We start from the raw sequence: 14,762 nt of genomic DNA on the forward strand, positions 1-14,762 counted from the left end.
TATGCTGGCTTTATAGGTTATTTCCCTTCACTATTTTTTTTTATTCATTTATTTGCTTTCTTGGGCATTTATTTTCTCTCTAAACTTTAAGATACTTTTATCCATTTAATTGAAACTATATTTGTTTTTTTTTTTAAACTTCCCTGATTGTCTTACAAATATGCTTTTTAAAATAAACTTTAGGGGTGCCTGGCTGACTCAGTCAGTGGAGCATGCAACTCTTGATCTCAGGGATGTGAGAACCCCACATTGGGTGTAGAGATTACTTAAAAATAAAATCTTAAAAAAGCCCCAACTTTATCTTTTACAAGTTTTAGATTTACAGAAAAATTGTGAAGATACTACCAAGAGTTTCCATGTACTTCTCACCCACTTTCCCCCATTAAAATTTTATATTAGTACGATACTTATGTTACAATTAATGAACCAGTAGTGATGTATTAGTATTAACTAAAGTTCATAGTTTATTCAGATTTTTTTAGCTTTTACCTAATGTTCCTTTTCTCTTTAGGAGTCCATATTTTATTAATTCCACACTTTTATGACATTAAGAGAACTGTTATTAAATTTTCCCATCTAAGAATATGGATGTCTTTTCATTTTCTCAGATTTTTAAATTTATCCTTTGGTATGGTTTTATGGCTATCATCATTAAGATTTTGTGATTTCCTTGCTGACTTTATTCCTAAGTCTTTGTGTTAGTTTGGGCTACTGTAGCAAAGTCCTGTAGACTTGGTGGTTTATAAGCAACAGAACTTTATTTCTCACAGTTCTGAAGGCTGGAAGTCTGAGATTAGAGTGCCAGCATTGTCAAATTCTGGTGAGAGCCCTGGCTGGGTTGTAGATTACCAACTTCTCATTCTGTCCTCATACGGCAGAAAGAGAGCCCGTCAGCTTTCTGGTCTCTTGTTATAAGGGCACCAATCCCATTCATGAGGTGTCTGCCCTCATCCTCATGATCTAACTATCTCCCCAAAGCCTCACCTCCAAATACCATCACATTGGGGATTAGGCATCAACATGTGAATTTGGGTGGGTGGGGGGGACACATTCATTTCATAACAATATTTTATTGCCTTTTTCATGACTGTGTATGGAATATTTTTCCCATTTCTGTTTCCCATGCTATAATAGGGAAAGCCTAAGGACTTTTGTATATTTATCTTACATCAGAGTTACCTTATCAAATATTCTCATTAATTCTACTAAGTTTTTTGGGGGGGAGGGTTAAACTATAGTTATTGGGTTTTTTAAGTACACAAGTCTGTAATTAGCAAAAAATAATGTGGTTTTTTTTTTCATTTCATTTGCCAGACCCATCAAGACAATGTTGAATAATAGCAATAGTGGGCATCCCTGTCTGATTGTATTTGAAATGGTTTTGTTTCACCAAGTAGAATAGTTTGCTGTTGATTTTCATTAAATGTACTTTATCACATTGAATTTCACTTTGCATTCCTTGAATTAAACTCTGATTGGTCACAGAGTGTTATTCTTTTGAATCATAGCTGAATATTACTTGTTAATATTTTATTTAGAATTTTTGCATCTATATTTATAAGAGGGATTATGGTTTCTTTTAAAAAATTTTCTTTACTATATTATGTTTTAGTGTTAAAATTTTGTTGGCTTCATAAAATGTATTAGGAAATTTTCCATTTTTTCCTTCATTCTGGAATAACTTGAATAATATTGGAATTTCTGTTATTAAGTTAGCTGAAACAAGTTATGAAATCACTTGATCCTTGTACCTTCTCAATGGTGGGCTACCAATTGTTTTTGTTTTTGGTTGTTTTTCTTTATGTTATTGTTATTATTATTTTTTTTAATTTTAGAGATAGCATGCACCATTAGGGTAGAGGGGCAGAGGGAGAGGGAGAGAGAGAGATAATCCCAAGCAAACTCCACACTCAATGTGGAGCCTGACTTAGGGCTCTATACCATGATCCTAGGATGGTGACCTGAGCCGAAATCGAGTCAGTTGCTCAAGAGACTGAGCCACCCAGGCGTCCCCCAATCTAGCGTATTGTAATTAGTTGTTTGAATTTTCCACTTTTCCTAGATTCATTTATGTTTTCCTAAGAAATTATCCAGGTTTTCTAGGTTTTCAAATTGCTTGTCATGGATTTTATATTTTAAAAATCTCTTTTGTATTTGCGGTTATATGTTCTTTGAAATTTTCCTAATCTTATATAATTTGATTCTCTTCTTTTTCCTTAATTGGGTTTAGAAAGGATTTATGTGTTGATATATTAAAAAAAACATTTTGCGGGCGTCTGGGTGGCTCAGTCGGCTAAGAGTCGGACTTCGGCTCAGATAATGATCTCGCAGTTTGTGGGTTAGAGCCCCGCATAGGGCTCTGTGCTGCTTCGGATAATGTGTCTCCCTCTCCCCCTCCCCTGCTCGTGCTCTGTCTCTCTCTCAAAAATAAATACACATTTAAAAAAATTAAAACAACATTTTGGATTTATTAATCATTTCTCCTTTTTTTTTTTTTTTTTTTGGTTCTCCAGTCATTAATTTCAACTTTCATCTTTACTAATTCCCTCTTTATTTCTTTGTTGATCTTTCTTTAAGTCTTCATCATGAATTGTAGTTCCCTTTAGGTTTAGTCTTTTTTTTTTCTTTTTTAATAAGATATTTTTTGAAAAGTTTATTTATTTTAAGAGAGAGAGAGTGTGAGTGGGGAAGGGGCAGAGAGAATGGGAGAGAGAATCTCAAGCAGGCTTCATGCTGTCAGGCTGGAGCCTGAAGTGGGGTTTAAACTCACAAAACTGGGAGATCATGACCTGAGCTGAAATCAAGAGTTAGATGCTTAACCAAATGAGCCACCCAGGTGCCCCTAATTTTAGTCTTTTTAAGTCAGTGATGAAGATGATTAAGCATTTGTCCTTAAATACAGCTTTTGTTTGTTACATAGGTTGGGTAAAAAGTGTTCTTTTCATTGCTTTCTGGATAGTCTATAAGTTCATTTTTGGTTCCTCTTCAAATAATAACAAATGACATTCTGGGTATGTGTTTTTTTAAAATATCCAGTGTCCTTCTCTATCTTTAATAATGTTTTTTGCCTTAAAGTTACTTTATCTGGTATTAACAGAGATATGTACACTTTATTTATATATATGTTTGCATAGAGTATCTTTTCATTATTTTAATTTCAATGTTTCTTTCTCATTGTGTGCTTTTGTTTGTTTTTATTGAAGTAGTTGATGGACAATGTTATATTAGTTTCAAGTGTATTTCAATATATTTTATATGTGTATCTCATGTTTTTAAATTAGTATATTTATCCATTTAAGTTTAATGGAATCATTCATGTTTAGAATTAAATGTGTATCTCACTGTATTTTCCCCCTTGTCTTATTAGTTCTGTTTTCCTTTTCTTCTTTCTAGCCTTTATTTAAATTGATTATTTTTTATTATTCCACTTTTTTTGTCTGTTAAAAGTTGTATATTCTTTTGTTTCTTTTACTAGTTCCTAGAGATACAACATACAACCATAACTGCTCAAAATTTGATATTAATTTATCTCTTTACTCTTTTCCTAATGCAACATCTCTAGCATTTAACTTGCTATTTATTTAAGTTCATTTAACTCACTATTTATTTAGATGCTAATTTTTTTAATGTTTATTTATTTTTGAGAGAGATAGAGAGGGAGAGACACAGTGAGAGCAGGGGAGGGCAGAGAGAGGAGGGAGTCACAGAATCTGGAGGCTCCACTCTTTGAGCTGTCAGCACAGAGCCCCATGTGGGGCTCCAACCCACCAGCCGTGAGATTATGACCTGAGCTGAAGTCAGACCATCAACCGACTGAGCCACCCAGGCGCCCCTAGATGCTAATTTTAATGACCTATTTTAAAACTCATAAGAAATTATTTTTTAAAAGTCAGTATTTTGGGGGGTATTCTATATATTTGCCATTTGTTTTGTTATTTTTTTCCTTCCTAATTCTCCGAGCTTCTGTGTAGGAATATTTCCATTCTGCCAAAAAATGTTGTTTAGTATTTTCCTTCATTTGGGCAGCTGGTGATGTGTTACTTCAGTTTTGGTTTGTCTGTATGTGTTTTTATTTTACCTTCATTCTTGAAAAATATCTTTGTTTCATGTAGAACTCTGACATAGCAGTTATTTTTTCCAGTACCCTGTGGATAACATTACAATGTCTAACATGCATTGTTTTGTTGTGAAATTGGCTGTCAGTTTTACACCTTGCTTCTTGAAAATAATTTTGCTGCTTTTAAAATGGCAATGATAGTAAAATTGCCAGTTTACAGTTTGTGATAATAAATATAACATTAAGCCTGTCAGTTGGTTTAGGTGAATTTCTCCCGTAATACTTAGTTCTCTGGATATGTATGCAGTAGAGGCATGAAGTGGGGTTCATCCAGGGCTTGGTTGTTGCCAGCTATAAGGAGCAGAAGTGAGAGAGCAGGGTTTGAGGGCATTTACAAGAGTGTGAATAGAAGGATGAATCCCGAACCTAAGTTCAGACAAAATGAGAAATGAGCTGGGAGGAAATTGATGGGCAGTGAGAAACGGTTGTCTTATTTAATTGTGGGTGTAAGGAATTATAACAGCTTGCAGGAGCCGTGTTTTGTTGCACAATTCAGTCCTGGAATCAGCAGAGTCAGTGCAGAAAGGAAGGGATGGAAGGGGGATGTGAGACATCTGTGATGTTTCCTGCCCCACTGTGAGTGAAGTTCTAGTGTAGATAGGCTCTTGCACTGACTTTTTTTTCTGTGTCCAGTGGTTCTTTAACCAGATTTCATCTGACTGTTGCTCAGTGGAACTTCCTTCAGCTGTCTGAAAAATTATTGAAATTCAGCACATTTTGGTACTGTCCTTTTTAAATTGCTTTTTATTACGGGATTTTCAAGCAGATCCATGGATAGAGAGAATGGGGCAATGAGCATCATGTGTCTGTTACCTGGTTTCAATAACAATTTATGGCATTCTTATTTCCCATATTCCTCCAACTTTTCTTTTACTTTTCTCATTGTTAGAGTATTAAAGCGAATTTCCTACATCATATCATGTACCTGTAAGTTAGGTTGAGCAATATGAAACTACCGATGTTTGACAAAATTTTGAGCCACAAAATAGCAGTTTCACATTGTTGAAAGAGTTTTCCCTAAGTCTTTCTCTAAGTCTCTAAGACTTTTACCATTTTTCTCTAACAGAAACTCTATATACCCATCAATATATTTTTCTAAACTCTACAGCAGATCTATCTCCAAATGTCAGAGTGAAAAGTCTGTTACACTTTCCCTGAGGCTTGTCTTCTCCCCAGTCTGGGTCTGTGCCTGCTGGACAGCTGTCATTCTCATGCTTCCCTTTGTCCCTTTCCTGTGTAGTGGGTTCCTGTTTTCTCAATCATATTTTTATCTTCCTGGACTTATTCCTTTGTTTGTTGAAGCCTAAATCTCCACTAGCTTCACAAGGAAAGATACGAGAGAGACAAAAAGTTTGAACCCTTAACCGCCTTCATTTACACTCATACTTGATGGATTGTTCGAGTTTTAAAATCCCAAGCCCCCAAATCATCACCCACCCAGAATTTTGAAGGCATAGCTCCATGACTTCTTGTGAGACTGCCCAGAGATTTGATGTCTTTCTCATACCAGGGATTGGAAAATATATCTGTTTATTTTCCTCAGAAAATGTTTTAGATATTCAGTGTATCCCTCTTTTTCTGTGTTTCAGTCCTCTGCCAGAGCGCATGTTTTAATTTCATTTGAAATGCTGGGCTCTGGGAGGAGGAGAATTTCTGTGTCTTTGAAGATTTCTTTCCCGCTCTCTTTTTGGTTGTCCTCTTCTGAAACTTGCTTATGGACATGATTCTTTGATTTTTCTTTTTTCTTTTCTTCTCTTCTCTTCTCTTCTCTTCTCTTCTCTTCTCTTCTCTTCTCTTTTCTTTCTTTTTCTGTGCTAGCTTCCAAACTTTACTATCTGGAAACTTTCTCAATTTTGTCTTCCAACTTTCCGATTAATTCTGTTGTGTCTGCTTCATAGAGTCTTGTCCTTGTTTTCTTCAGATTTCCCTGATGGTATTGTGTGTGCGTTTTTTCATTTTGTTTCCTTCTGCTTTTTGCACTGTTTCTCTTTCCTCTTCTTTTATTCATAAATATGAACAGACAGCCAAGAATAAACAGACTTAAAAAATTTTTTTAATGTTTATTTATTTTTGAGAGGGAGACAGAATGCAAGCAGAGGAGGGGCAGAGGAGGGGCAGAATCTGAAGCAGGCTCCAGGCTCTGTCAGCACAGAGCCCAGTGCAGGGTTCGAACCCATGAACTGCGAGGTCATGACCTGAGCCGAAGTTGGACACGTAACCAACTGAGCCACCAAGCGCCCCAAGAATAAACAGACTTTTAAGGAAATTTTCCATAAATTCTGAGGGAGAGATGATGTTTTTGTTGGGAAACCTCCCAAATGTTAAATCTGTAGGTCCTGTCTTTCCTTCCTGGTGCCTCCAGATCCCAAGTCTTCTGTGGCGTCATGAGGTAAGCTGACTAGCTTCTCCTTGTTTTTGGTTCTGCAGGCACTTAGGCCGAAGCATCTTTGGTTTTTCTGTTTAGTTACTTATCCTCCATCCACTTTCCTTCTAATTTGTTGAAACCTCTTGCTCAGGTTATAGTTCCGTATCAGCTGGAACTATTTTCAGCTGCAAGTTAATAGAAAACCAGAACTTAGAAAGGATAAACCAAATGGGTTCATTTTTCTTGGTAACAAGAAGTCTGGAGGTAGATGGTTACTGGCCTTGGTTCAGTAGCTTGGTAGTATCAGGGTCAATGTTTCTGAGATTTGCTCAGCCTTTCCTTTGTGATCAGAAAAAGGGAAAGTGCAGCTGTACAGAATATCCATAATTAAGACATGAAGAAGGCAAGAAGGGATAATGGTTGTGTTGCTTTCCCCAAACTTGCCCAAGCTTACATCTGCGGGTATTTCACTGGCTTGTATAGGGTCATATAAATATTCCTTGCTACAAAGAAGACTGGGAAATTGGTTTGGCATATTGATTCCCTGAATAAAATTGGTGTTCTCTTGGCCAGAAAGAAGGGGAGGATAATGGGTAGTGGGTAGGCAATGAATGATGTCTGCTACATTTTTTGTATTTTGATTCTATTATTTTATTTTATTTTTAAAATGTTTTATTTATTTTTGAGAGAGAGAGAAACAGAACATCTGAAGCAGGCTCTGCACTGACAGCACAGAGCCTGATGTGGGGCTTGAACTCACGAACTGCGAGATCATGACCCACGCCGAAGTCAGATGCTTAACTGACTAAGCCACCAAGGTGACCCGATGCTATCATTTTAATGGGGTTTCATGTAAAAGGACATGAGCGTGCCATGTTTAATTGCACCGTGAAGCTTACGTGAGAAAATCCACAGAAAGCACTTAGCATAGAGCCTGGCCCAGAATAAAGAACAAATAAACGTTTGCTCTCATTAGGTGACCCATAGGACTCCATCTCTGCACATGGGGTTCTAGTGGCAGTTGGACTAGCCAGGTGGAAATGCCACTAGGCTCTTGGATATATGGGTCATGCCTGCAGAGAAACTGGGCTAGAGAAATAAATTTGGTGGTTGTCCCTCTGTGGATAGTGTTTGAAGTTATATACATGGATGGGATTACCAGGGAGAGCTTTCTTGATGATAGGTAAACAGGAAGCATGCAGCAGAGAATGTAAATCAAGCTTCACCAACATTATAAATTGGGATGCCATTACAAATAAAAATAGATGGTAGAGAGTGAATTCATTCCTCTAGCATGTACTGTGTGCAGTATTGGTTAAAGTACTGAATTATCAAAAAATTAAACCACGGTAAAGAGAAGTTACAGAAATAGGTGGCAAGGTCAGACTACATGTGGTATATTTATGGTTAAATAAATATTGCCTTATTTTCTTCTGGTTGTTAAAAAACTTTATTTATTTAAGAGTGCTATGACATAAGAAAATCAGAATTAAGTTGTCTTTTAAAAACATGAGTGTGCTTTCATCCGAAGTTATTGAAATGTGGAATTCAACAGGCAACATCATTTAGAGGTGGCTTGGCTACGATTGTAGCAGCTCTTTGGAAAGGTGCCAGGAGATCCCAGGACATGCTGCAGATGTGTGTATTTTCTTCCCCTTCTGTGTTTCATTTGGTCAGAAAGAATGACTGATGGCTTTCTTTTGCAAATTGCACTATGTGATTCCAATTGTGGTGGTAAGATTCGCCAACATTTTTTGATACATATTTCGCCAACATTTTTGAAACCATTTGAGTCTATTGTTTTATTTTTATTTTAAAGTTTACTTATTTATTTTAAGAAAGAGCAATGAAAAGTCAGAGAGGGAGAGAGAGAATCCCAAGCAGGCTCTACACACTGTCAGCATAGAGCCCAACTCGGGGCTCCATCTCATAAACTGTGAGATCATGACCTGAGCTGAAATCAAGGCTCAGACGCTTAATGAACTGAGCTACCCAGTTGTCCCTAAGTCTATTGTTTCGTTTCATTAAAGCTACTTTTCCCATTGGTAACCATTTAAAATTAATGTATAGAGTTATAATTCTGAGCACAAATTTTTTTTTCCTAAGTTTACTTATTTATTTTGAGAGAGAACACATGAGTGGGAAAGGGACAGAGAGAGAATCCCAAGCAGGCTTCATGCTGTCAGTGCACAGCTGGGCATAAACTTTTGACTAAATCTGTACAAAATATATTTTTCTTAAAAACTAAATGGGAATTCTGGGGGAAAAAAGCCCTCAAAACACAAAAAACTAAAAACATTTGCATGTAGACACAGCCAAATTCTAAAATTAAAATTACATCTTGATTGCTATATATTTTTAAAACCATATGTCATGTATGTGTAGTTTGCACTTGAAAGCATCATTGATGGGCTGGAGAATGTACTCAAGAGAGTGATCAAATGGTTACGTGGTCTGGAAAACTATATCACAATTATAGGTAATGCTTGAAGACATTGAAGGTATTTAGACTGGAGAAAAGAATACTTGAGGAAATCATGATAGTTTACTTCAAGTATTTGAAGGGCTGATACATGGGAAAAGATAAGTCTTTTATGTTGTTCTAGAAAGTGATAATTTTGGTTATAGTAATGGGTGAATTTGTTTATTTCAATTCACTTTGACAAAGAATTTTCCTGTAAAGGTATCTAATGTATCTAATGGAATTTTATCAATAACTAGGAGTGGTCTGCATCAGGGATTGGCATACCATGGCTTTCAGGCCAGATCTGGCCTATTGCCTGTTTTGTAAATAAAGATTTATTGGATCACAGCCCATTCATTCATGTTTTGTCTTCTGTTGCTTCTGTGTTACATTGGCAGAGTTAGCAACTGTAACAGAGACTGGATGACCACAAAGCCTCAAATATTTACTCTCTGTCCCTTTATAGAAAGAGTACCAACTGATGGTGTAGATATCAGACAAGTCAAGGGTGTGGTAGAAGATCTAACTCATTGGATGGTAAGTCAGTGTAGGTGACCTCATAGGTCCTGTCCAACTGAGATTCTATGGTTCTATGCAGAGTTGACAATATACATGTATTTAAAATGTGTCCATATATTAAGAGTTAGAAGTAGAATAGAGACATGTTCATCAATATAGTCGTGTTTATCTCTTCCACAGATATTTAGCATTTGTGTGAAATAGGAATTTTAACAACGTTCTGCTTTAACTATGAAATGCCATTGTTTTGAATTTCTAGTTGTTACAGCAGTGGATTGGAATGAAGCAATGGATTTTGTGAACAGGTAGTGTCAGATTAAAAGTTATTTAAAATTAAAAATTTTTTTTCACCTGTTATTTATTTTTGCGAGACAGAGAGACAGAGCGTGAGCAGGGGAGGAGCAGAGAGGGAGGGAGACACAGAAACCGAAACAGGCTCCAGGCTCTGAGTGTCAGCGCAGAGCCTGACGTGGGGCTCGAACCCACAGACTGTGAGATCATGACCTGAGCCGAAGTCGGACACTTAATGGACTGAGCCACCCAGGCGCCCCAAAGTTATTTAAAATAAAAAAAAAAAAAAAAAAAAAAACTGTTCTCAGGCAGACCATTAGTGGAATGAATTTCTATGCAACCAGAATAACCAATTTTTCCTTTTTCATCTGAGAATCTCAAGGCACTTAACTAATATTTTTTATGCCTTATCATCAAAGTTTTTTCTACAAATACATGGGATTATTAAGAAAGTTTCCTTGGTTCTGTGTGAGTATAGGTGTGGGTGTGTTTTCCATTGCATGTTCTATTGAAATACAGAAGACTTGGACATTTTCTAAGAGACAGAAATTCATTGAGGAGCTGTAATTTTGGGAAAAAAATTTTAGTGTGACCTGACTGATATAAATCATTCCAGTGGAAAATTAAAAACATAACAAAATACCTACAGGGGAGCTGGAGTTCTCACATCAGGTTTTAGACCCCAAATACCAAGTCATTTATTTTCCTTTGGAATATAGCATCTGTATGAAAACTACTTAAATCCCTGGTTTTTGCTTTAAAGTTTACATTTTAGATATGTGAATTTAGTAAGATAATAATATTTAAGAAACATATAATGCAGCAGTAATGAACTTTTAAAACATTAATAGATTTTATTTTATTTTTTTAATTTTTTTTAACGTTTTATTTATTTTTGAGACAGGGAGAGACAGAGCATGAATGGGGGAGGGTCAGAGAGAGAGGGAGACACAGAATCTGAAACAGGCTCCAGGTTCTGAGCAGTAAGCACAGAGCCCGACGCGGGGCTCCAACTCACGGGCAGTGAGATCGTGACCTAAGCCGAAGTCGGACGCTTAACCGACTGAGCCACCCAGGCGCCCCAATAGATTTTATTTTTAAGAGAAGTTTTAGGTTTACAGAAAAATTGTGTCGGAAAGTAGAGTTCCCATATATCCCCTCACCTCTGCCCCCACCCCACCCCCATTTGCCTCTATATTATGAACATCTTACATTGGTGTAGCACATTTGTTACAATTGATGAGCCAATATTGATACACTATTATGAACTAAAGCCTATAGTTTACACTGGAGTTCATTCTTTGTGTTGTAGGTTTTGTGGGATTTGACAAATGTAGAATGACACATGTCCACCATTATAGTATCATACACAATACGTCTACTGCCCTAAAAATCCTGTGTTCCAACCTGTTTATTCCTCCCTCCCACTCTCCTAACCCCTGCCAATCAGTCATGTTTTCACTGCGTCCATAGTTTTTCCACAATGGCATATAGCTGGAATTACATAGTATTCAGCCTTTTCAGATGGGCTTCTTTCATTTGGAAATATGCTTTCAAGATTCCTCTGCGTCTTTTCATGGCTTGAGAGTTCCTCCCTTTCTCCCTCCTTTTGGTGTGTGTGTGTGGGTGGGGGCGGGTGGGGGTGTGTGTGGTGGGTTGGAATTTATTTCAAAAAACAGATTTTAGATGATAATTGTATAGTTTAAATTTTAAAGTACAGAAATGTTGAGTTTTTAAAGCTTTTTTTTAAGACTTTGCTTTTTTAGAGCAGTTTTAGGTTTATGATAAAATTGAGAGGAAGGCATAAGAATTTCCTGTGTATGCCCTCCCCGACACATGCATAACTTCTCCCCTTATCAGTATCACTCACCAGAATGTTTGTTGTTTTTTTTTAAATCAAGGATGGACCTGTGTTGACACACTGTAATCACACAAGGTTCACCATTGACCTTAGGGTTCACTCTTGGTGTTATACATTTTATGGGTTTGGCTCATTTCTTTTTACTGATGAATTGTATTCCACTGTATGGATGTACCACAGTAAGTTTATCCATTCAGTTATTGAAAGACATCTTGGTTGCTTCCAAGTTTTGGCAGTCATGAGATTAATTACTTTTTAAAATATAAATAAAATAAAATAAAATAAATAAAATATACTTTTAAAGTATTTATTTTTACATATTTTAAAGTTAACTTAGATAAGAAAATGTGAGCATAAAATATTTTTTAAAAAGATATCTCAATTTTCAACAGCTTGAAACCTATTTCAGTCTACCCACTACAAAATAAAACTGTTATTTTTTTTAATTTGCAGAAGGTTTACAAGTGTTCCAAAAATTCAAATGATATGGAATTATATGGGCTAAAAGATGTAGGCCTTGCCTGTCTTTCTAATATCATAGTCTTACACATTTTTTCTTATGTGTGTAGAAACATGTGTATATGTTAAAAATACATACGGTATAATCCTGTTATTGTAAAACCCACAACTATATATGCCCATATGGTTACATTTATCTCTTTATCATTAGCAAAGATGGGATCATGATCATGGTATACGTATTGTTCTGCAACTTTTAAACATTTCACAGTATTGTGTATTGTGGATATCTTTTTTTTTTTAAACTGAAGTGTAGTTGACATACACTGTTACATTGGTTTCAGGTGTACATCATAGTGATTTGACAAGTCTATACTTATGCTGTGCTCACCACAAGTGTAGCTACCATCTGTCACCATACAACACTGTTACAATACCATGAATATCTTTTCATGGCAGCAAATGTTCTTTTTAAATCACTGCAGAGTATTCTACTGTATGGATCTATCCTAATTTAATCATTCATCTATTGCTGGGCATTCATATTGTTGCATTTTTTTGCTTTTTAAAAAATGTTTATTTATTTTTGAGAGACATACAGAGAGTGAGTGGGGGAGGGGCATAGAGAGAGAGGGAGACACAGAATCTGAAGCAGGCCCCAGGTTCTGAGCTGTCAGCACACAGCCCGACACGGGGCTCGAACTCACGAACCACAAGATCATGACCTGATGCTGAAGTCGGATGCTTAACTGACTGAGCCACCCAGGTGTCCCTGCAGTTTTTTGCTTTTATGAATCTTGTTTGCAGTGAGCATCCATATTTATGTGTGTATATCTTTTTCATTTATTCTACAATTATTTGTTTGGTACCTACTACATAGGTATACCAGGCAGTTCCAGGTGCTGGGATTCAGCCATGAGCCAGAGATGATGCTCAATTTCTTTTGCGGGGAGACCCGTGATAAAGAAACAATAGGTAAACTAGATGTTTTCAGATAGTAGTAAATGCTGTGAAAGGAGTAGTGGTGGTTTTCCTGCCTCAGATGGGATGGCCAGGGAAGAGGTTTCCATTGAGGTGACATCTGAACTGAGAACTGCATGGTGAAAAGGAGGCTGTCTGTGGATGGAGTCTGGGGGTGTGGTGGGGACAGGGACAAGCAGCTTGGCACCAGGCAGGGCAGTGGGAGCATCTGCCTGGTACAGGCAATAAGGGTACATATGTGTAGGGAACCTGAAAATGAGAAAACCAACTAAAATTGGTTTACTTTTTATTACTGCCCTATGCCAACAATTCTAACCAATAATATACTGCTCTCCGCTGCCCTCCCCACCACAACGCTGACATCGTGTGCTTATCCTATGTTGTATTTAAAAAAATTCTCTTAATATTTATTTTTGAGAGAGAGGAGAGAGACAAAGACAGCTCGAGCAGGGGAGAGGCAGAGAAAGAGAGGAAGACACAGAATCTGAAGCAGGCTCCAGGCTCTGAGCTGTCAGCACAGAGCCTAATGTGGGGCTTGAACCCTCGAACCGTGAGATCATGACTTGAGCCAAAGTTGGATGCTCAACTGAGCCACCCAGGCGCTCCCCTATACTGTATTTTCTTAAGTGTTAACTCCTAGACATGAGTCAAACAAAGGCTATGTACTTTTTATTTATTTTTATTTTTTTAACATTTATTCTTGGGGGTGGGGGAGGGAAGAGAAAGAGAGGGAGACACAGAATCTGAAGCAGGCTCCAGGCTCTGAGCTGTCAGCACAGAGCCCAAAGTGGGGCTCAAACTCACTAACCTTGAGATCAGGACCTGAGCCCAAGTCGGATCCTTAACCAACTAAGCTACCCAGGTGCCCCAAGCTACATGCCTTTTAAAATGTAAACTGGTGGTTCAGTTTTAATGATAAAAACCATGAAGTATTTTTCAGATAAATACTGAATAAACTAAGGACTCATAGATGAGGAGGTTTTCTTCTATGTACTTTTGTAAGTACATAGTTGTATAGATTTAGGTAATTTAAGTGAATCAAGACAATTATAAAAATTAAGAAATAAATGGAAATGAAATAAAGTCATCTATAAACCCACTCTAAAAAATACAGATATGGTTTTGATTCATAATGGAACTATTTCTCTCTGCTTCTGTTTCTCTTTTGCTGGGGTATTAAAGCCAAGATCCTAGTGATTTTAGAAAATCCTCAAAATCAGGAAATTATAGAGCTGTGAGACTTATTGAAGTTCACCTAATATTTTAACCCTATTAAGGTTCTATTGGAACAAGCATCTCAGTCAATCATGTGAAGAAGGAGTACCTGCATGGGTGGTGGGACTTAATTGCAGAAAGGGGCCTCAAAAAATGGTTATGAATCAGGCCCCTTATTGGATCAATGCTTTGGGGATAATTTTTAATAAAAATATTCTGTCATGATTTTTATTCAGCAGATATTACGTGTCTTCCCATGTCTCTCTGCTAGGTGCTGGGGGTACAAAGATGGTTAAAGGTTTTGTGACAAGTCCAGTTTAACTGGGGAAGAAGATGGGTGGGCCCTAGGAATGGAGCGCTGGGGTGGGGGAGTGGAGGTGGGGAAACAAGGGGAGGGTGGGGTGGCGCCAGGCGCATGTGCGCCCCCTCCTGCCTTGTCTGTCTTCCTGCATCTTCTGCCTCTCACTGTCCTCTCGCGGGCTTTAGTCCC

The 14,762-nt window shown here is 37.2% G+C and overlaps 2 protein-coding genes across 8 annotated transcripts in view; one reads left to right on the forward strand and one right to left on the reverse strand.

Annotated features, from left to right (window-relative positions):
• Positions 1-14,762, forward strand: part of ACYP2 (acylphosphatase 2) — a 278,791-nt gene that overhangs the window by 126,911 nt on the left and 137,118 nt on the right. The gene's annotated exons all lie outside the window — the stretch shown is intronic.
• TSPYL6 (TSPY like 6) overlaps positions 13,057-14,762 on the reverse strand; it is a 91,876-nt gene continuing 90,170 nt past the window's right edge. The window contains 1 exon segment of the mRNA XM_042930049.1: positions 13,057-13,306. Within this exon segment, the coding sequence (XP_042785983.1) occupies positions 13,057-13,306 (250 nt within the window).

Source organism: Panthera leo, chromosome A3 (genome assembly GCF_018350215.1).
Source record: "Panthera leo isolate Ple1 chromosome A3, P.leo_Ple1_pat1.1, whole genome shotgun sequence".
NCBI lineage: Eukaryota > Metazoa > Chordata > Mammalia > Carnivora > Felidae > Panthera > Panthera leo.